This window comes from Chrysochloris asiatica, unplaced genomic scaffold (genome assembly GCF_000296735.1).
Source record: "Chrysochloris asiatica unplaced genomic scaffold, ChrAsi1.0 scaffold00084, whole genome shotgun sequence".
Classification (NCBI taxonomy): domain Eukaryota; kingdom Metazoa; phylum Chordata; class Mammalia; order Afrosoricida; family Chrysochloridae; genus Chrysochloris; species Chrysochloris asiatica.
Window position 1 is genome coordinate 4,015,026 of NW_006408602.1, and position 22,218 is coordinate 4,037,243.

The 22,218-nt window shown below is 39.4% G+C and overlaps 1 protein-coding gene across 1 annotated transcript in view; it reads left to right on the top strand.

Moving 5' to 3' along the window:
- ASCC3 (activating signal cointegrator 1 complex subunit 3) overlaps positions 1-21,789 on the top strand; it is a 476,917-nt gene extending 455,128 nt beyond the window's left edge. Inside the window, exons 36-40 of the mRNA XM_006865855.1 lie at positions 10,667-10,818; positions 13,611-13,755; positions 18,249-18,458; positions 21,383-21,558; positions 21,648-21,789. Of these exons, the coding sequence (XP_006865917.1) occupies positions 10,667-10,818; positions 13,611-13,755; positions 18,249-18,458; positions 21,383-21,558; positions 21,648-21,789 (825 nt within the window). The remainder of the gene's footprint in view (positions 1-10,666; positions 10,819-13,610; positions 13,756-18,248; positions 18,459-21,382; positions 21,559-21,647) is intronic.
- The last annotated feature ends 429 nt before the right edge of the window (positions 21,790-22,218 follow it).

Sequence of the window (22,218 nt, forward strand, 5' to 3'; positions counted from 1 at the left end):
GAGGGTGTAAATCCTTACGGGAGTAGAAAGCCTCATCTTTCTCCCGCGGAGCAGCTGGTAGTTTCGAACCGCTGACCTTAAGGTTCGCAGCCCGATTCGTTACTCTAAATACCAACAGAGAGGGAAGGAGTCTTCACATCAAGTATCAGTGCTATCCCCTCTATATACAGGGTACATAAGGACGGGCAACTTAGACATTGGCTACTTAAAATGAGGGGACAATAAAGGCACAAAGTGACTGGCTTACAAGGTTTCAAGAGGGAGTTTAAGAATGTGGGGGGAAAAAAAAAAGAATGTGGGGGGAAAGAAAGAGTCCCCACTGAATAGATTTCATCTTGTCTAGATGGGTCTGGTGAAAAGAGATGGGATAAGATTTATATGATTCAATAGTGAATAATTGTTACCATGACTAATTGCGACAGCCAAAATTGTAAAGGTAGAAGTTTTGTAACAAAAACAGGGGAATGGTTAATCTTACAGTCCAGAAACAGAGGACCCTAGGACCATCAAGGGAAAAGTGTACAAACAGAATGCAGGACCATATCCAGAGACATAGTGATGCTACAGATGGAGGCAGAGTTGGGGTCATGGAGAGGGGGAGCAGCTGAGGACTCTAGATTTATGGGAAGATAAGGACTAAGAGCTGGTGACCAGGAGGCAGATTTACAGAATGTGCCCTTTCGAGATGTAAATTATTATATATGCCTGAATGTTGTTTTTGTTGTTGTTGTTTAAAGCTAAAGTACATAGAGAGAAATACTGTTAACTGATGGTACATGGAGGACTATAATCATTATAATGAAACAAGGTGTATGATTTGTTGAATGTAAAACTGATGATCTGCCCTGTAAGCTTTCACTCAATCCGCAATAAAAACCGTAAAAAAAAAAAAGAAATACAAGCCATAACATGAGTAGATGTATGCACACCAATGTTCATAGCAGCACTATTTACAATAATAAAAAGATGGAGAAAGACTATGTGCCCATTTATGGAAGAATGGGTATACAAACTTTGGTACATACACACATGGAATACTACACTACCCTGAAGAATAACAAGGAAGCAGCAAGCCACCACATAACATGGATGAATCTTGAGGACATTATGCTGAGTGAAATTAGTCAGTCACAAGAGGAGAAATACGGCATAAAGCCATTATTGTAAAAGATTAAGAAAAAGCACCCACACTAAAAGGGGGGGAAATTTATCTTTTGTTTTTTATTTTATTTTTATTATTATTATCTTTGTTTTTGTTGATTACCAGGGTGTAGGGGGTGGGGTGAGGAGGAGGAGGGAAAGGTGCAGCACAGGGTAGGGAATAGGCACAGGATAGTTTGGTGCTGGGTGGAAGGGGGCAATACACTAGAAAGGGAAGGGGAAAGGAAAAAGAAGGCGATGTGAGAATAGCTACGCAGGTTTACGTGGGCTAAATGGGCTAGAGGTAAATAACAATCCGAGCACGAAGGTGAAACAACAGGGCTCGTGGATACAAAGATTGAAGCCTGGTTTGAATGGGCAAAAGTGGGGAAATGATGTAAAGATGCTTGGCTGTTTGTTGAATCTTGGTTTCCTTTGCCTACTGTTGTAAAATAGACACCTGAAAGAGAGAGAGGGGAATAGCCAGAAACATCACCAGAGAAAGCTTGTAAGCCCATCTTCAGTCTATAACTGGAATAACTAAAATGGGGCTAGAATTTGCCCAATGAAGGAGGCTCCCTGCAGAGCCTTTGCATTGCACAAGACCATAGGTGGAATCCTGATCATCATCCAGAATCTTTTTAGGTGGGACATTCCCATGTGAAAGGACAAGCAGACCAGCCTGGAGCAGCTTGAAGAACAGAAGATAACTTCTTGGAAAAAAGGCTTCTAGGAAAGAAAAAAAAAAACCAACAACAACAGCAGTCCAGTTGACTACTACAAGAACAAGCAAGTTATCCCCCAGGGAGCCATCAAGGCAAGTGGTCATGTCCCCTCAAGGCAAACCCCCTTCCAAGACTGAAACTCAAATGGAATACACTAGCAGGCATATGGTCCTGCTGCTGACCACGTTGGTCACCGACAAGGGAAAGAGGAGGAAAAACAGCAATGAAGTTGTGAACTAGGTCCGACCACATTCAGTAGACTGGATTGAGACTTGGGGACTCCTGGGCCCATGGGCAGGGACTTGGCCCCAGAGGACAAGAATGGAGTGTGAAGCATGCATCCAACTGATATAAAGTGAGGGGGGGGGCGGATACACAAGAACACCCACACATGCAGATAATACCCATTTGACTTGGCATCAATGGCTGAATGATCAGAACATGACTAGAGGAAAAAAGAAGAGGGAGAAAAAAAAAAAAAAAAGGAGTAACCCACTGTAAGTGGATGATCTTGACCTATGTTTATGGATGCAGCATGACAAAGGAGCGGACAAATCTCTACAGTGAGGATCATTCCCACCCCCTTGGTACACAAGGTCGACAGGGAGGGGGAACTTAGACATTGGCTACCCAAAGGCAAGAAGTGACTGGCTTACAAGCTTTCAATAGCAAACCTAGCTCCAGAGGATACAGGGAAAGGTAGAGCCTCCATTGAATTGTTTCCAACCTGTCTGGATGAGGTTGATAAAAGGGGAGGGGGATAGGACTCCTGTGGTTCAATAGGGAATCATTGCTATCTGGTCGGACAGTGAATGTTTGAAAGGTAAATGTAAATGTTTGGTAAGAAAAGTTTGGGAGTGGCTAATTTTGCAGTCTGGGAGCCGAAATCCCTGGAACCATCAAGGGAGAAAAGTGAAGTGTGAGAAACTGTCCAGAAAGGCAGTGACACTAGGGATGGAGGCAGAGGCAATGATGTGGACAGGAGTGGCTGGGGACTCTGGACTCAGAGAAGGAGAGGGGTTGTGTGTTGTTGGCTGGGGCATAGGAGTGTGGTGTGTACCCTTTGGGTGTTTGATGATGCATGCAATGGGTTGTGATCATTGCAATGAAACAAAGTGTGATAGGATGAATGTAAAGATAATGTTCACCCATGTAAACTAACACATATTTCACAATAAAAACTTAAAAAAAAATCATAGTGTTAGTCAATGCAAATTTAGTATTTGATTTTGAAAAGGTCATTTCAAGCAACTATTTAAGAATAAATGGAACACTGTAGGTTGAATTGCAGACCATTACAATAAAGCTAGTATCACATTTTTTTTTTTAAAGTCACTAGTGACAAGACATGGATTTATCACTACAAGCCTGAGAGAAAACCGCAGAGTATGGAATGGAAACATTCTCAGTCACCGACCAAGAAAAAATTCAGAAGCCAACCATCAGCTGGAAAATTGATGCATACAGTTTTCTGAGATTCTCAAGGGCCAGAATTGGAACACTATCAAGAAAAAGGATCGACAATAAGTAGTACTTGTTATAGTGAGATGCTCATTGAGGAACTGAGGCCTAAATTTTGACTTAGAGGTGGAGGACTACTGTCCTAGGGTGTTGTGATCTTGCATGAGAATGCATGCCCACACACTTCTGCCCACACTGTTGACATTCTGCAGAACTTCATTTTCAGGTGTCAAAGCATCCTCCCTATAGTCCTGATCTTGCTCCATCAGACATTCACCTGTTTGGTCCCCCAGAAACAGACCTTTGAGGCCAAAGATTCACCTCTGATGAAGTGAAGACAGTGGTGTATTTGTGGCTTGCAGTTCAGCCTAAAAGTTTTTTAATAAGGGAATACAAAAATTTGTTGACACATGGACAAAATGTATTGAAAAGCAAGGAGATTTTATCAAAAAACGATACATTTATGTTTTCTAAAAGTTGATTAAAATAAATTATACATACCAAGTGTGATCATTTTTGACTCATCCTCATGTGTTGTTGTTACGTGCCGCTGAATTGGTTCCAACTCATAGCTATTCTGTATAGGGTTTCCCCGGAACCCCTTGTGAATTTGAACTGCCAACATTGTGGTTCAGACCAACTTTGTGGTCCAGTGCTTATCCTACAGTACCATATATATAGAGATAGAGTCCTGGTGTCTTGCTGTGGGTTAATGGGCTGAACTGCAAAGTCATTTTAAACCACAAGGTAAGCAGTTCAAGCTCACCAGCTGCTCTTCAGAAGCCCTATGAATCAGAACCAAATGGACAGCAATTAACTATATATATATATATATAAATACATAATATGCTTATATGTATAATATTAAATGTAAGTTAAAATTTGAGTTTTTCAGAAATTGCATTGACATGAAAGAAATTTCCCTCATGGTTCTCCATCTTTTAAGGAATCCCCACACTATTGCTGGACCCTACGTGATATCTGGCTATCCCAGCGTTCTCATTTTCTCTGTCACATAACAGGTACTCTTTCTGCTTGACCATTTTCACAAGCTCTGAAAATCCTGCAGCCATGTTTAAGGAAATAAATTATTTTTGGTGTCCATAGATTTCTTTACCTACTATCTTCTAAACTCTAGATCCTTTTCCTAGTTTCCTCAAACACCAGATTCATAGTGCTTAGCTCCATCTTAGCTCTTGCAGAGATCATAGTGGCTTCAGCATATGGTTTTATAACATAATCACATGCATTTCAAACTGCTGTACTCTAATGATTATCATACCCAACCCACTTTAGCCATGCCCTCCATCATGTCACCCTCTGACATTCTTGGCTAACTTCCACAGACAAGAGTTGTAAGTCAGCTTAACTCAACATTGCTTTTATTCATTATGACCTTCAGTCTCTTATCCCCTTCCTGGTCCCTCAGTTTAGCCTGTTTATGACTTCACTTGTCACCCTAAACAGAATTGGCCTCTGCATTAGTATCATTTCAACACCTCACTAGGTAGCCATCAACATCAAGAATTCTCAGCTTTAATATCCATATTGCTAATAATTGCTGGAACCAATCAAAATTGTTAACTGTTTGTACTACAGAGTCACGCTATTGAAATGTACAACTTCTCCAGTTTTATTCATATCGTTAGTTCTCCCTACTACTTAGCACCAGGACTTCTGGTGTGGCACTGTAGGATCAGTGAACATTGAACCACAAGGTCAGTAGTTCAAACCCACCAGCTGCTCCTTTCAAGCCATATACAAGGTCAGAATCAATGGCACTGTTCTGGTAGCGTAGTGGTTACGAATCGGGCTGCGAACCTTAAGGTCAGCGGTTCGAAACTACCAGCTGCTCCGCGGGAGAAAGATGCGGCTTTCTACTCCCGTAAAGATTTACACCCTCGGAAACCCTGTACAGGGTCGCTATGGGTTGGAACCGACTCGAAGGCACTTAACAACAACAATAATAGCAATAATACTCAAGATATCCTTCTCTCTGTAAGATATCACCTCCAATTTGCAAAGATGTTTGAAACCCACTAATATGAGGTCTTACTATGGTGACTTATGTGTTCCTGTGACACTGGAAGCTATGCCACTGGTATTTCAAATTTCAGCATGGTCACCCAGGATAGACAACTTTTAGTGGAGCTTCCAGACTAGGACAGATCTACTTTTGAAAAAATTGGACATGTTAGCAGTAATGTATCCATAATGAAAATGTTATGGATAGCAGCAGAACCTTGTCTGATACAGGCAGGAAGTTGAGCCCTTCAGGTTAGAAAACACTCAAGGTAGAACTTCAGAAGAGCTGCCTCTACAAAGTAGTCAACCTGAATGACCTGGATAGAGTAAAAGTGTTGAAGCCTTTAATTTCTGATATGACATGACTCATAACAAGAAGAAACAGCTGCAAGCATCCATTAATCATAATCTGGAACATACAAAGTATGAATTTAGGAGAATTGGCAGTCTTCAAAAATGCAATGAATGCATAAATGTTGCTATCTCAGGCATTGTTGTTGTTAGGTGCCATTGAGTTCGTTCTGAGTCACAGTTGCTCTGTACACTACAGAACAAACCACTGCCCGGTGCTGCACCAGCTTCACAGTTGGTGTGTTTGTTGCTGCTGCTGCGTCAGTCCATCTCACTGCGAGTCTTCCACTTTTTTGCTGACCCTCCACTTTACAAACATGTCATTCTCCTAGGGTTGGTTTCTCCTGAGAACATGTCCAAAGTATGAGAGTCTGAGTCTCACCATCCTCACTTCTAAGGAACATTCTGGCTGTATTTCCAAGACATATTTGTTTGTTATTCTGGCAATCCATGGTATTGAAAATATTCCATCTGGTGATAGTGGTGGTGGTGTGCTGTGGAGCTGGTTCTGACTCACAGTGGCCCTATGCAGGGTTTCTGAGGCTGTAAATCTTTACGGGAGCAGAAAGCCTCATCTTTCTCCCACAATCCACTTGATAGTTCAAACCCACCACCCACTCTCGGAATCCCTATACAGGGTCCCTATGGGTCGGGACCAACATTACAGCAAACAACAAATTTATGATACACTTTCTATAAATAAGAAACTAAGGCCTAGTGAGGTTAGGTACTTTTCTCAAATTTGCTAATAGTAAGTAATAGTATGCAAAAGATTTCAACTGTTGTCAGTCATAATAAACTAAGAATAACATTACAAGGAATGGCTGTTCCAGAATACTCCATTGTGCTTGCTGGAAGCGAATAGGACTTGAAGCGCTTACTGATGAAGACCAAAGACTACAGCCTTCAGTATGAATTATAACTCAATGTAAAGAAAATGAAAACCCTCAGAATTGGACCAGTGAATAACATGATACATGGAGAAAAGATTGAAGTTGTCAGCATTCATTCAAACTTGAGTCAAGCAGTCAAATGGCATATTGCATTGGGCAAATCTGATGCAAAAGACCTCTTAAAGTATAGAGCAGAATACAACTTTGAAAACTAAGGTGCACCTGACCCAATCCACGATATTTTTCAGTCACTTCATATGCTCATGAAAGCTGTACAGTGAATAAGGATGACTAGAAGATAATTAATATGGTATTGGTGAAGAATATCAAATGCACCACAGACTACCAGAAGAACAACCTGTGTTGGAATTAGTACAGCTGGAATATTCGTTAGAAGTGAGGATGGCGAGACTTTGTCTCACATACTTTGGATATCAGGATGGTCCATTCCTTGGAGATGGACATATACCTGGACATATGCATATTCTTGGTAAAGTGTGTTGTTGTTGTTGTTTGTTAAGTGCCACTGAGTCGCTTCTGATCTGTAGTGACCCTGTATAGGGTTTCCAAAGAGCTGCTAGTGAGTTTGAACTGACAACCTTGTGATTCAAACCAACTTTGCAGTCCAACGCATTAACCGACAGCTCCACAAGTATGCTGTTATTGTTGTGAAGTGCTGTCAAGTCGATTCCAACCCATAGCGACCCAGTATAGGGTGTCCGAGGAGCAGCTGGTGAGCTTGAACCGCCAACCTTGCAGTTCAGACTGCTTTACAGGCTGGCACGTTAACCCACAGCGCCACACCAGGATTCTCCACAAATAAAGGGTCAGCAAAAAATGAAGAAAATCCTCAAAAAGATTGACTGACACTGTGACCTCAAATGAAGCAATTGTGAGGGTGGTACAGGACTGGGCAGTGTTTTGTTCTGCTGTACATATACAGTCACTATGAAGTGAAATGATTTGATGACACTTAACAGCAACAACAACACACTTAAGTACACAGGGGAAGATGACCAGACAGATAAGCAAGAACAAGCTAGAACATAGGATCTTGACTATCATCCAGGCAAGTTTTCACTTTTATCTTCTAAAAGTTAAAAGCTGAAAGTGTGAAGCCATTGAAGAAATTTAAGCAGAAGAATGGTATGATCAGGTTTACATTTTTAAATTACTTTGATAATATAAAAGTTAGATGAGACTAGACAATTACAGAATTTCAAGTGAAAAGCAATAAGGATCTGTAATAAGGCAGCTGTTGTTGTTGTTATGGGCCGTGGAGTCGTTCTGACTCATAGCGACCCTGCACAGTGTTTCCAATCCTCACCGGAGTAGAAAGCCTCATCTTTCTCCCATGGAACAGCTGGTAGTTTCGAACTGCTGACATTGGGGTTCGCAGCCCAATTCATAACCACTACGCTGCCAGAGCTCCCTACTAAGGCAGTGGCAGTGGTAAAAAGTAAATGGGACTGCCTAGGGAGTGATTGAACAGAGAGTCATGTAGTAACGTTTGATCCAACTCGTTTGGGCAGTTAACAAAACTTTTACCATCCCAGACTCTTGATCTCCCCACTCGCCTTTTCTTGGTATTGAAAAACAAGATAAATAATAGTTTCCAATTCATGATAATGGCTTTTCATTTATTCATGTAAGCAGTTACTTTGCATGATCTTTTTAAATTTCCACATCTGGAGCCTACATTGAAAATTTTGTATGGTCCAGATGTGAAAATGTAAAACACTTTAGGAGAACTCTCATAAATTTTATTAAATCTTTCAACTTCATCATGAAAACTTCAAAGTTAAAACATATGGTTCATCCTTCTAACTCTTACAGTATTTGAGTTTTTGGTCTAGAATTTGTTTCCAATAAAGTCTCAGTGTAAAATCACAAGATCGACCGCCGTACTTACTCTGTATAACAAGCTTTAACATCTTCATGGTAATTGCATTAGGTAAATGATTCATCTATCTTTTCTTTTTCGCTTTCTTAGTAGGTTTCAAGAGTTGTGACTTGTCCACTAATCCTTTTGTTTTGAGTCTGTGAGTAGTGTCCATCATGACATGCTTGTCTGTTCTCATTTGCTTCAAAAAATAGGCAGCAGTTCAGGGGAAAATAGGAAAAATAAAAGTGGATTTTCCCTAAATATATTAACATGCATATTGTTTATATGTATACAGATCCATATACACATATTCATAGACTGCTTTACAGGCTGGCACGTTAACCCACAGTGCCACACCAGGATTCTCCACAAATAAAGGGTCAGCAAAAATTGAAGAAAATCCTCAAAAAGATTGATTGACACTGTGATCTCAAATATAGCAATTGTGAGGATGGTACAGGACTGGGCAGTGTTTTGTTCTGCTGTACATATACGGTCACTATGAAGTGAAATGATTTTCACTATGAACTGAAATGTAGTTGAAACCCACTAGCTGCTCCACAGGAGAAAGGTGAGGTTTTCTGCTCCTGTAAAGATTTACCGCCTCAGAAACCCTATAAAGGGTTGCTGTGAGTCAGATTCAACTCAATGGCAATAGTAAATTAAGTAGCAGCCCTGTGGGTGCTAAAGATCAGTTTAACTGTTTTATCATCCCTGTGGGTTCTAAAGATCAATTTAACAACCATTTTATCATATTAATAATGATTCACTTTCCTGCAATATATATAAAAGAGACTACAAATCGTTTGAGGTAGATGTTGAAGATTTTTAAAACTATTTTACTGTTTTTAAGTTACAGAACACAGATGATAGTTTAATGCAGATAAGAAGGAAAGTGTATCTGTCCAAATAGTGTTAAGTGGCCAATTAATTTTACAAAACTGGAGTCCTGGTGTGGCGCTGTGGGTTAATGCGCCAGACTGCAAAGCCATTTGAACTGTAAGGTCGGAGGTTCAATCTCACCAGCTGCTCCTTGGAAGCCCTATACAGGGTCACTATGGGTCGAAATTGACTCAGTGGCACTCAACAACAACAACAACGTATACTTTAAAGATTAGTTATGAATTTCCACTAATAAATTTTAGCACATTAGAAATATTTTAATGTCAGTGAGCTCTTTACTATTGAAGTATCTTTTTAAGCATTTACTAGGTACATCTAACCTGATGCCATCATCTTTTCATTTCCTGAAATGAGAGTCCATTCCTAAAACTATATAAGGTAGCTGTCTATTGTTGTATAAACTTGTTGTTATTGTTGTTGTTATGTGCCGTGTTGTCGAATCCGACTCTAGCGACCCTGTACAGGGTTTCTGAGACTATAAATATTTACAGGAGCAGAAAGCCTCATCTTTCTCCCGCGGAGCAGCTGGTAGTTTCAAGCTGCTGACCCTGAGGTTAGCAGCCCGATTCATAACTTAGGTGTCTTTAAGTCAGCATTCTTCCAGAGTCTGTCTAATTTAATTGAAATACCTTTGCCTGTGTAAACTTGTTCTTTGTTTAAATAAGATTTCATTGTTTAGTTTTGCCTTAGACAAATGTGGCCTTTTGTTTATCCATAAAACATTTGATTAAATGTATAGACTAATATGAATGGCTTCCCATCATTCCACACATAACACATTCAGTTGCCTCCTTTGCTAGTTGTATGGTGTGTTGTTTTCGTTGAATACCAGGACTCTGTCATTAGTCTGCTCTTTGGGGAAAACAGATTTTTGACAAGGACAGTTTTTTACCTTCTTACAAGTAATGAATTTAAATATGAAAAAGATTATGTAAACCTTACTCTTTAAATGCTTATACACTTGATAAAGTGAACTATAGAAGTATTTGCTCTCAAAGAACAGAATTTTCTTTTTTATTTTTTGGATACCAGTGTTGTCTGGCTTATCTGTGCTGCCTTAAAAAAAGAAAAAGCTTCGTGTCTGGTCCGTTCGAGGAAATAACATTTGTTGAATGCTAAGAGAGGTTCAGTTTGTTTCATCCGACTCCAAGTGTAGTTTATTTTCTGGTTTCTATTTTGACTGATAGTAATTTATACACACAATGGTTGGTCTTAGTGTTTGTTTTTGTTAAAGCTAGCATCTGATTCCTAATGGAGTGGGCATGTGTTTTCTTCCTATTCAGGCAATGCTGGATGTGGCTGCAAACCAAGGCTGGCTGGTGACTGCCCTGAATATCACCCATCTAGTTCAGATGGTTGTCCAGGGTCGGTGGTTAAAAGGTTCTTCTCTCCTTACCCTACCACACATAGAGCAACAGCATCTTCACCTTTTCAGGTGAGTGTTTTAATTTTTACTTTAATTAGTTTGTTATTTCAAAAAAAATTTTTTCTTTAATGTGGGTGGTGGTCACTTGAATTTCACGTTGTGCCCTAGAATGTTGATTCTTTGCCATGAAAATGCCTGTTTCAAGGAGAGTGCAAATGGTCTATTGACGTTGTGTTCTTACTTGGAATTTGATCATCTATTCCAAGCTGAACCACAGCTCATTTTAACTTCCTCTTTAACTTCTTTCCCATCAGCCACATTGTATACATTTCTATTTTAACTGTGTTCTTTCTTTTATACTATTGGCTTTCCTTTAGGGAGATGTTATTAAAATATTTGTGGTCTAAAACAAAGCAAGTTTCTTGCTTCTGTTATTGCAAAATAGATTTAGGGTTCTGAAATCCATTGTCCAAAGTAAATTGTGCCTGTGCAAAATGTGCAAACCTGAGTAAATACACTAATAGCTCACAAGATAACCTGTGCTTAAAAGAAGAGTTTATATTAGCATCAAATCATGTAACCCTTAGGTCCCAAAGACATGACTACAAATAATTTGGCAATGAAAAGAACAGTGCAGAATACAAGCAAGGTTGGCAGTGTTTAAATGAAAATGTTTCTTTCACACCAGTGTCTCACACCAATTGAGACATGTTTTGCAGCCAAAATGTTGGTTCACAGTCATGTAGACAAGCAAAACACTCTAGCTGCATCTTGTCATCAAGCATCCTCTACCTCTTGTCAGCTGTACGAGGAGTGGCAATCATTTCAGGCAGCTAGGTACAGGTGCCAACAAGAACTTCAGGCGCACGTGAGATGTCCTCAGGACAGCCCCTTGATTTGATTCAAGTGTACTGGGTTCCAAGGTGGTTGTCATCATGGTGCTCAAGTCTCCACCATAGGATGCTCCTGAAAGCTAAAAGGCACATTCAGAGAGTGAGTCACACCAGCAGCAGATGACATGAAGGACAAGACAGATAGCACATGTGTTTCTGCAGCTCAGTTTCAAAAGCTCTTCCAACGTAAGTATAAACTAAAAGTGATGGGAGTTAGGTATCAGCAGTAACCCACACAGTACACAGGTCTGTTAAGAAAGCTGCTTGGGTGCTGTAAGGCTTCTCCCAGTCCTTTGCTGTCACCTTTGTTGTTGTTAAATGCCGTTGAGTCAGTTCCGACTCATCTAGTGACCCTGTATGGGGCTTCTAAAGATTAGCTGGTGGGTTTGAACTGCTGACCTTGTGGTTAGCAGTCCAGTGTTTATCCTACAGCACCATACCAGGACCCCTGTTGTCACCCCTAATCATGTTATATTAGTATCATTTCAGTTTATTTTTCTTTTTACTGCATAAGCAAGTCATAGGGAGTAAGGTTTCGATGGCCTACATTCCTTATCTCTAACAGTTAGTAAATCTCAAAGATTCCCAAAATATACTTTGAATTTTATGTTCCCAACAATTTATAATTAAAACTTTATTCAAGTAATTATAATGGATCCTTCACTTATATCTATTAAAAATTGTGTCATGGCTCCAGATAAGTACTTTATCCATGTGGAAGATTACGTGCCCTTTCATGCCTTTCTGTAGATAGTGGTCCACTGTCTATGAACCGCAAGCATTTACTGAGCTCACATATGAGTTACACATTCTGTATAGCAATAGCAATACTACCTTGGGTTGATACCTTAGGGAATGCTGGCAGAATTTCTAAACATACAGCAATGGTCTTTTTAAAGTTACATTGTTGTTAAGTGCTGTCAAGTCAGTTCTGACCCATAGCGACCCTGTGTATAGGGTTTCAGTGGGCTGGTGAGCTTGAGCCACTGACCTTGCAGTTCAAACTGACTTTGCAGTCCAGCACATTAACCCGCAGCGCCACACCAGAACTCCAAAAGTTACATAGTAATCTTGATTTTTTTTAAAGAAAGCTAGCAATATGAAGGTAAGTAAAAAACTGTTGCTACTAGAGTTCCAGTTCATACATGCACGGGTCTATTCCAAACAAAAACATGTTTAAACATGTCTCTGTGATCAGTGTGTGGCTACAGGCAAGTTCTCTCAGTAAGTTCACTTGTCTTAGTCTCGGTAGAATGCCTTTAAAAAAAGGGACCACTCCAAACAATGGCTTCTGAGAGGATCTTCTGGGCCAGTTAAATTTAATGCAAGAGTGATCAGTTCAGGTTTTGACACTTGTTTTGGGGAACCCCCAAAAGATAATTGTGATAGGTACTCTCAAGGACACAGGATGATCGTGGAGGCTTAGTAAGAAGTTTTAAGAAAACTGAAATCTTTTGTTGCAAAAAAGATCAGGAAAGCTGTACCGAGGAATTTTTTTCCCATCACGACAATGCACCTGCTCATTCTTCTCTGGTAGTTTGGGCTGTCCTATACGAATTTCACTGAGAAACCTTGCTCCATCCACCCTACAGCCAAGGACTTGTCCCTTCAGACTTCTTTTTGTTCCTAAAACTTAAAAAAATATTTAAAAAGGAAAATTATTTGAATCCCTCAAGGATGTGAAAACTGCCATTTTGAGGTGGTGTAAATCAAAAAGCACAGAATTCTCCAAGGAAGGGTTACTGAGATGGCTGCACCGCCTTCACACATGGATAGATGTAGATGGAGCACATGTCAAGAAACAGTAACTACATTTTTATATTTTTATTTAATAAAAGTTTTTATAACTTTATAACAAATACTTTTTGATATACCATCAGCTATGGGTTCTAATTATATAAATCATCACTGTCAGAAAATCTCATTGACATGTTGAAGATTTATGTTGATGTTAATGTTATTTCTTAGGAAATGGAAGCCAGTTAAGGGCCCAAATGCTGATTACCAAGGTCCCATTGAGTGCCTTCCCGAGCTGATCCATGCCTGTGAAGGTAAAGAGCATGTGTTCAGTTCCATTGTTCAAAGTGAGCTACAGCCAGCAAAAATTAAGCAGGTAAGACCATCTCTCCCTACTTTCCAGAATTCCTTCCTCTGTTCAGATGCTATAACAAGATTTTCCTAATTTAAAGTCTGAGTCTTGGGGTCAAACTTAACTTGTGTTTGAACTTTACGGTAACTTACTACCTGCCACTTTGAGTTCTTGTGAAAATTAAGCAAGATGTTATTATATAAACTGCTTTCTATATTTCATGACATAGAATAAAAACACAACAAATGCTATTAAAAATAATGATAGTAATAGTAATTAGTAGTTGTTATTAGAATTATCAGAAATTGTCTCAGTATATGCTATTAAGTAGTTGTCATCATGGTGCTCAAGTTCCCCCCATAGGATACTCCTGAAAGTTAACCTCATGGAAGTTCATCTAGCATAAGGCTGCATTACCCAGTCCTTTTAATCCCTCTCTGCAGAGTAGGTTTCCTTTTTTTATGTTTATGTATATTTTCTTACAATTCCCTCGTTACTTCTTTATGCCTCCCTCTGTTTTTAATCACCTCCTTGTGCCTAGATTCTTTTCTTTGAAATGAAGTCCTAATTTTGTCTGCTGTATGAGTTATATTGAAAGGTAAATTTATATTGTAAAAGACAACATGGGTCATCTCTCCAAAGCATCTTTGGAAGGGCCAAAAATATGAATGAATGAGGCCAAAAATATTTGGCATATCTAGACTTTAAGTCTTAAGCTATTTTACCCTAAACATGTCACAATAAATGCTCCGGATTTATCACATAATTAACGTTGACTTGCAAATGCAGGTGTTAAAACAAACTTCTGGACCATGCCTTTTTTTCTAGTGGAACTTTTTTTTGAGCAAGACTTGAAAAATGTGTAACAGCCATTAAAGTCTGATTGTTCAGTTTCTGTTGAACCCAAAATTGGCACAAAACCTACTTAAAAATTCATAATAAATGCCTACCTTTCTAACTAGATTACCATCAAAATTGTGAATAAAAACAATATATTAAAATCAGAATAAGCCTTCCCTTAGCAACAACAAATTTCTCGCCTAGCTTACATTGATTTCAGGCCAAGTTTTAGATATGATGAAAAATTAGAACATTGTTATAATTAGTTCCGAGAGAACTCAGAAGTAAACTTACTTAATTTATTTGCATAAATTGCCATTCTGTTATCTTTAAAACCAAATGCAAATTGGCTCTGTCTGATATGATGATGGTTATTTGGCTCAAAAGTGCTTCAATTTGCAGAGCAATCTGGTGTGGGCTCTGCAGTGAGGCGATCCCAGGTAACATACAAATCCTGAATTATTCCAGAAATTAGTATGTTTAAAGCATCAATTTAAGTGCTAATTGCAGTAGTAATGAGAAAAAGCAGTATGACTGTGAGATTTGCATCTTCTACCCCATCAGTATGCCTGGAACGGCTGCTGACTGGCAGAGGATTTGGCTGCTAATTAAATAATTGTATGCATGGCAGTGCTCTCGCCTGATTCAATAGATGAAGATTAATCCTCAGATAAATATGTTTGGCTGGTATTGAAATGTCTTAGCAGTTTCTTTAAAAATAGCTCATGTTTTATATACATAAATATACGTATACCTAACAAATATATATGTACATATTGTGGGTTGAGAAATAGTAATATTAAGTACAAAAAGGCTACATGTATATAAAACGCCAGATCTGACTTTTGGAGGCTTTGCAGAGTAAAATTCCAAGAAGATGCTAATAACAGAAAGCATTATGTTGCTTACTAATTTAGTGGTACAGGTAAGGAAACGTGTGAATGCTTGCATTGTGTAGAAAACGTTGCTTTGTTGTCTCACAAATTTAAATGTTTTACAGAAATTGTGTATTTAAGTGCTGCCTCAATCACTTTAGCACTCTGGCCAATTTTAGAAGAACATCTAGTGGTTTGACTCAGCAGGGACTATGCTATCATTGTTACCTGGAAACACAGAGCAGCCCACTCTGTGGCTTGACCATCTCAAGATTTAGTTTCAGACATAATTTCAGATTCTCAAGACAGTTTATAGGATTGGAGTGGATTTGGAAATTGCACTGGCCTCACATAATGTAGCTTAGGTTATCAGGGCTACCCTACTGCTCTTGGGTGTACTTACTTAGCAAGCAGAAAGTCAACGCTTATAAGGAAACTTATTATTTATACCAGGGGGCTTCAAACAATTCTTGGAGAAATGGAATTAAAAGATATTGTAATTTTCCCACCAACTCTTTGAGAGTCCCCTCCTTATATTTAAAAATATGTATAAGAAAAAACAAAAAGAAGATATTAATGTACCTTTTAAACTAACTTAGAAAATAATAACTGATAAAACAGCCCATTTATTGAGAGGCTTGTTGACTAATAGTGATACCGCCACGTGATTATGAATCTCAGAAAAGCATGACTTCAATTATTATTCATTCGTAGGACATTGACTTTACTTTGTTACTCGTCTTACTTTTCATGGACTTAATTTTCATCACTGTTGAATGAATAAGCAAAATTTTTACTATTTGCACATTGATTTCTCAGAAATAACTTTCAATATAAAGAGCAGAAAGAGAGTTAGTAAAATGTTTGCTACTCATATAATGTGTCATTCATTTTAAATGATATTTTTGTTTAGCATGATTATGCCAAAAATACATATTTATTTCTGGAAAGAATCCTAGACTTACAGGGTTCCTTATGACTTACAGAGGAACCCTAACACTGATGGTACAGTGAGTTAAGTGTTGGGCTGCTAACTACAAGTTGCTGTTCAAAACCACCGGCCACTCTACTGGCGCAAGATCAAACTTTCTGCTCCTGTAAAGATTTATAGCCTCCCAAATACTAAGTAGCAGTTCCATTCTGTCTTGTCAGGTCGTTATGAGTTCGACTGAGCTGACTAGATGGCAGTGGGGTGGGTATGACATATTGTTGTTGTTGTTGTTGTTGCTAAGTATCATCAAGTCGGGTTCCACTCACAGTGGCCCTGTGGTTAGCAGTCCAGTGCTTATCTACACCAGGGCGTCACATGACGTATAGACATAGAAATGTTTGTTTTTTGGGTTTTCTTTTTAAAGAATAAATGGAATAAATAAATTTGGAGTATAGACCCCCACCCCACCCCACCCAAAATAGACTTTTTATACAATAAGCTCCATGCGTGGTACTGGTTGACAACAGCAGTTGCATCACAGTCTTTTCAGTTGCCTGTATATACCCAAGTAATGTTCTCTGACTTACAAGTAACATAAACAGTAAAAAATGTGCTGCTCGAAAACAAACCAGTTCAACTATAAATACTTTTAAACCTCATATAAGTTTTGTACAGAATAGTATGCTTTTGTTGTCACTGTTGTTGTTATGTGCCGTGGAGTCAGTTCCGACTCATAGTGACCCTGTACAGGGTTTCCGAGACTGTAAATCTTTACAGGAGCAGAAAGCCTCATTTTTCTCCCACTGAACAGCTGGTAGTTTTGAACTGCTGACCTTGTGGTTCACAGCCCGATTCGTAACCACTACGCTACCAGAGCTCCTTTTTGTTGTTGTTATTAGTTGCTATCAAGTCAATTCCTACTTCTGACCACCCTGTGCATACAGAGTAGAGCTGCTTCATAGAACTTCTGAGGCTGTGCTCTGTCTGAAACAGGTCGCCAGCCCTTTCTTGTCGGCCACCTCTGGTTGGGCTTGAACTGTCGATGATTCAACTAGTAGTCAAGTGCTTAACATTTACACCACCCAGATATACACAGTCAGTAAGATAAAGTAAACAGGCCCTAGTTGTTTTTGCTGTGGAGTCAGTGTGACTGATGGCAACCCCATATGTTGCAGACTAGAACTGCTCTATAGATTCAGGGCTGTAATCTTCTATGGAAACAGATTGCTAGACCTTTGTTCTTTCGTGCAGTTGAGTAGGTTTGAACCAGTCAAGTACAAACTGCTCGCACACCAGGAACAGATGCCAAAACCAAACCCACTACCACCGAGTTGATTCTGACTCATAATGACCCTGTATGGGGTTCCCAAAGCTGTAAATCTTTACAGGAGCAGAGAGCCTCATCTTTCTCCTTCAAAGCAACAGACAGGTTTACACTGCTGACCCTGCAATTAGTGCTTATCTTACAGCTCCATTCAATCAAATGGATCACCCGTTAGATAAGAGTACATCTTCCTCAGTTATTTTTTAACAGGTTTTAAAGAATTAAAAGTGCACTGTTTCTGTATACACACAAATAAGTACAAATAAACCTGGGAAAATCTGAACAAGCTCAGTGGATTTGTGTCAGCGTCAGTATGTACATGGTGATACTGTATTATAGTTTGGCAGATACTGACAGTGGAGAAAATTGGGATAATGGTGCACAGGATCTCTCTGTATTCTAGTTCTTACAACTTCATGTGAGTCTAGAATTATCTTAAAATTTAAAAGTTCATTTTTTAAAAGGTATATTTTCTTGGTCGTTGTATTTCATACTAAATATGCCTCTCTCTTATTTTTCCTATGTTGTTCTGTTCCTTTTCCTTCAGGCATGGAATTTCTTATCTCGATTGCCAGTGATAGATATCAGCTTGAGTGTTAAAGGCTGGTGGGATGACTCAGTTGAAGGGCAGAAAGAACTGTCTATCCCAACTCTGATTTCAGACAAACGAGACGACAACAAATGGATCAAGTTGCATACTGACCAAGAGTATGTGCTTCAAGTCAGCTTGCAGAAAGTCCACAGTGGGTTCCACAAGGTATAGTATTTAGTTTCCATTCTCACATACTTCACACCAGACAACGGCATGCACTGCCACACATATCTTTTCAATTACTCATGTGTCCGTGTCATTCATGAATCCTGCTTTCTTAACTGGCCTTAGGCAGCAAGAGTCAGTCTTTTGACATGAGTCAGTTCTCCTCACATGCCATTTTTCCACTCCAGAGTCTTCAACTCACATAATACAGTATCACCTCAAGTACTGTTCTCGAAGTATGGTCTACAGACTCAGTGCAGCAGAATTTCCTGGAGGGTCTTTTAAAGTACAGATCCCTGGTCCCCACTCCAGACCACCTGCATCAGAATCTCAGGGAAAGGGATCTCAAAAGCTATACTTTGATCCAGCACCCAAATGATTTTTAAGGACATTTAATTGTGAGAAGCACTGCCCTAGAGGCCACCCTGGGCTAGATTTAAATGAGATTGGAGCTTTACCACTCAGTCAGTTTTATGAATTTGAATAAGTCGCTAAGCTTTTCTGAGCCTCAGTTGCCACATCTGCCTGCTTCTTTCATTATAATGCATCTGAAACAGCTCTGTGTTCATGACTGACAAAAAATGTACAGAACCTACATTTTAAATTACTGTGGTCTTTTCTATTGCCTCTGACACTAAAATTAATTATTTGATCCTTTAAGAATATAAGTACACAGCTTGTGGGCAGATTGGTGTTTTGGTACCATGACGATTGAAATAAGAAAATGTGTTCTCTTTCTTGCCCAATGGATTCAGGTGCTTTTCATCTCTAAAATAAGCCCTTGCTCTAAGGTCTGGTAGCGTAGTGGTTACGAATCGGGCTGTGAGCCTCAAGGTCAGCAGTTTGAAACTACCAGCTGCTCTGCGGGAGAAAGAAGAGACTTTCTGCTCCCATAAAGATTTACAGCCTTGGAAGCCCTGTACAGGGTCACTATGAGTCAGAACCGACTCCATAGCACATACCAACAACAACAAGGTCTATCTGAACCACAGTGTTGGTGGTTCAAATTCATCAGCCACCCCTTGGAAACGCTATCCAGGGTTGCTGTGAGACAGAACGGACTCAAAGGCACTTAGCTACAACATCAAAGTAAGGCTGGTGCAGGACCGGGCAATGTTTCATTCGGTTTTCCATAGGCTCACTGTGAGCTGGACCTACTCAGCAGCACCTAATAACAACATAACGTTGAGGGTGAGAGGAGCCTTGATGACACAGTGCTTAAAGCATTCAGCTGCTAACCAAAAGGTCTGCAGTGAACCCACCAGCTGCAGGAGCAAATTGCAACAGTCAGTTTTCATAAAGACGGACAAACTCGGAAACCCTGTGGAGCAGTTCTACTCCATCCTGTTGGGTTGCTGTGAGTCAGTATCCACTCCACGCCCTTGGGTCTGGTTTTAGGTTAGTGAGCTGGTAGTTCGTTTGTATTGTTCTCTCTGTTTACACATCAGAATAGCTAACAACTTTCTGTTACCATGATGTACTGTTTTTCCAACCCCAATTCACTTGATTTCTTAGTATGAACTAATTGACCGCTGACAGTTTTAGGTGACTTCACATATTATGGCTTACCAAAAAAATAATAATAATAATGTCAATCATAAAGGTAAGAAAATGGGGTAAACCTAAGACTTTTTTTTTTTTTCACTTTAATATTACTAGTTAAAAGTTAGATTTAATTTGGGGGGGAAACTAAATTTTATTTCTGAATGCTGTACAAATACATTGGTCACTGAGATCTCTTAAAATACCAACAGTGAAAACTCTTATAGAATATTGAATTAAGGCTGATTAACAGTATGTCTTTATTAGTACATTTTATGTCACAAAGTTATTATCTTAAAGAATCACTGGAATAACCTTGGATTGTGGTGACTAATATATTTTATAATTGCTTGGCTTACAAGTTTCTACTTTTCAGAATAACGACTTTTTAATATACCATATTAGAAGTCCTGCTGTGGAACTGTAGGGTAAGCATTGAACCACAAGCTTGGCAGTTCAAACCCACCAGCTGCTCCTTGGAAATCCTATACAGGGTCGCTATGAGTTGGAAACGACTCAACAGCATTTAACATATTACAATATGTGATTCTTTAATGCCTTTTTCTTAGGAGAGAAGGTATTTGTAGGATATATTGTTGTTGTTAAATGTCATTAAGTCAATTCCATCTCGCACCAACACTGTATAGGGTTTCCAAGGAGCAGCTGGTGGGTTTGAACTGCCAACCTTGCAGTTAGCAGTCCAGGTGCTTATCTTATAGCGCCACACCAGGACTCCTCATATGATACAGCACTCATTGTTCTCTGAGGTCAAGAGCCCCTGAATAGCATAAACAGGTGCTCGACTACTAGTTGCAGGTTTAGCTGTTGGAACCAGAGACACCTCAGAAGTCTGGCCTGTGACCTGGTGATAGGCTTCCTTGATAACTTGATGGAGTAATTCTGCTCTGCACACACGGGTCACCACAAGTTGGAATCAACTTGATGGCAGCTAACAACATCTCTGAAATCCAGAGTCTATCTACTCTTGATTGACCTCTTTTCCCCTTAAGCATCAGTTCCTTATGAATAAGGTCTTGGGAAATTTTGGTTAGTATTCTTGTGTCTTAATGTATTCATCTACAAATGGAATAGTAGTTACAAGAATGGCATAAAATTTTATTAATTTAGATGTCAAGATTGAGGACTTTCTATTCTAATTGAGCCAAATACTCTGGTTGTTATAGCCCCAAAAGGGGACTCTGCATGTGACTTGAAGGAAGATAGATAATATCATATCAGTGACATCAAACCAGAAGGCAAGAAAATTTAAAACATCCCAGATAGACATGCTGAACCATGTAGATTTATAGTTCAAGTAAGACAAGGTATACAACCAACTGGTATAAAAGTCTACTGATGCACTTTTTTCACCTTGTTCACAGGGTAAGCAAGAAAGCGCTGCAGTTACACCTCGATTTCCCAAATTAAAGGATGAAGGATGGTTTTTGATATTAGGAGAAGTGGATAAGAGAGAACTTCTTGCCATGAAAAGAGTAGGATATGTTCGAAATCATCATGTTGCTTCCCTCTGTTTTTATACCCCTGAATTACCTGGGAGGTAAGCAGGATCTCACCACTAAAGTTGGGAAAAATTCAATAAGACTGTGAGTAGAAAAGTGGCATTTCATTTTTGTGTTTGCATTTCAGGTATATCTATACACTGTATCTCATGAGTGACTGCTACCTTGGCCTGGACCAGCAGTATGACATTTATCTCCACATCACACCAGCACGCGTTCCCACGCAGGGCAACACGGAGGTCTCGGAGGCCATGACTGACCTGACCTGAACCATCCCTTTGAAAGAACGCGTAGGAAGTGTGACTCTTCCGTCATCTAGGCAGAGTCAAATTACCTGATGTTTGCCTTCGTGGAATCAAGACACCCAGGAGATTGACGGTGGCAGCGACATGGACTCCAGCAACACAAAATTAGCTGCAGGGGCCTCATAAAAAAGGCTGCCTTTACAATGCCGTCTCCAGGGGTTTCTTGATACGTAAAATGAAGACGCTTATCTGAAAATCTTTTCATTGGTGCATACCTGAAACTCTGTTTAGTAATTATCAGTCAATATTTCACAGCTCACAAGGCACAGTTTACATGAATATTGAACTCTTTTGTTCTAAAGAAACCACATTGAGACTTGACAGTTTTAGGATTTGTTGTAACAGATTTCTTACTCTGCAGCAAAAAATATATAGGACAAATCTATATGATGA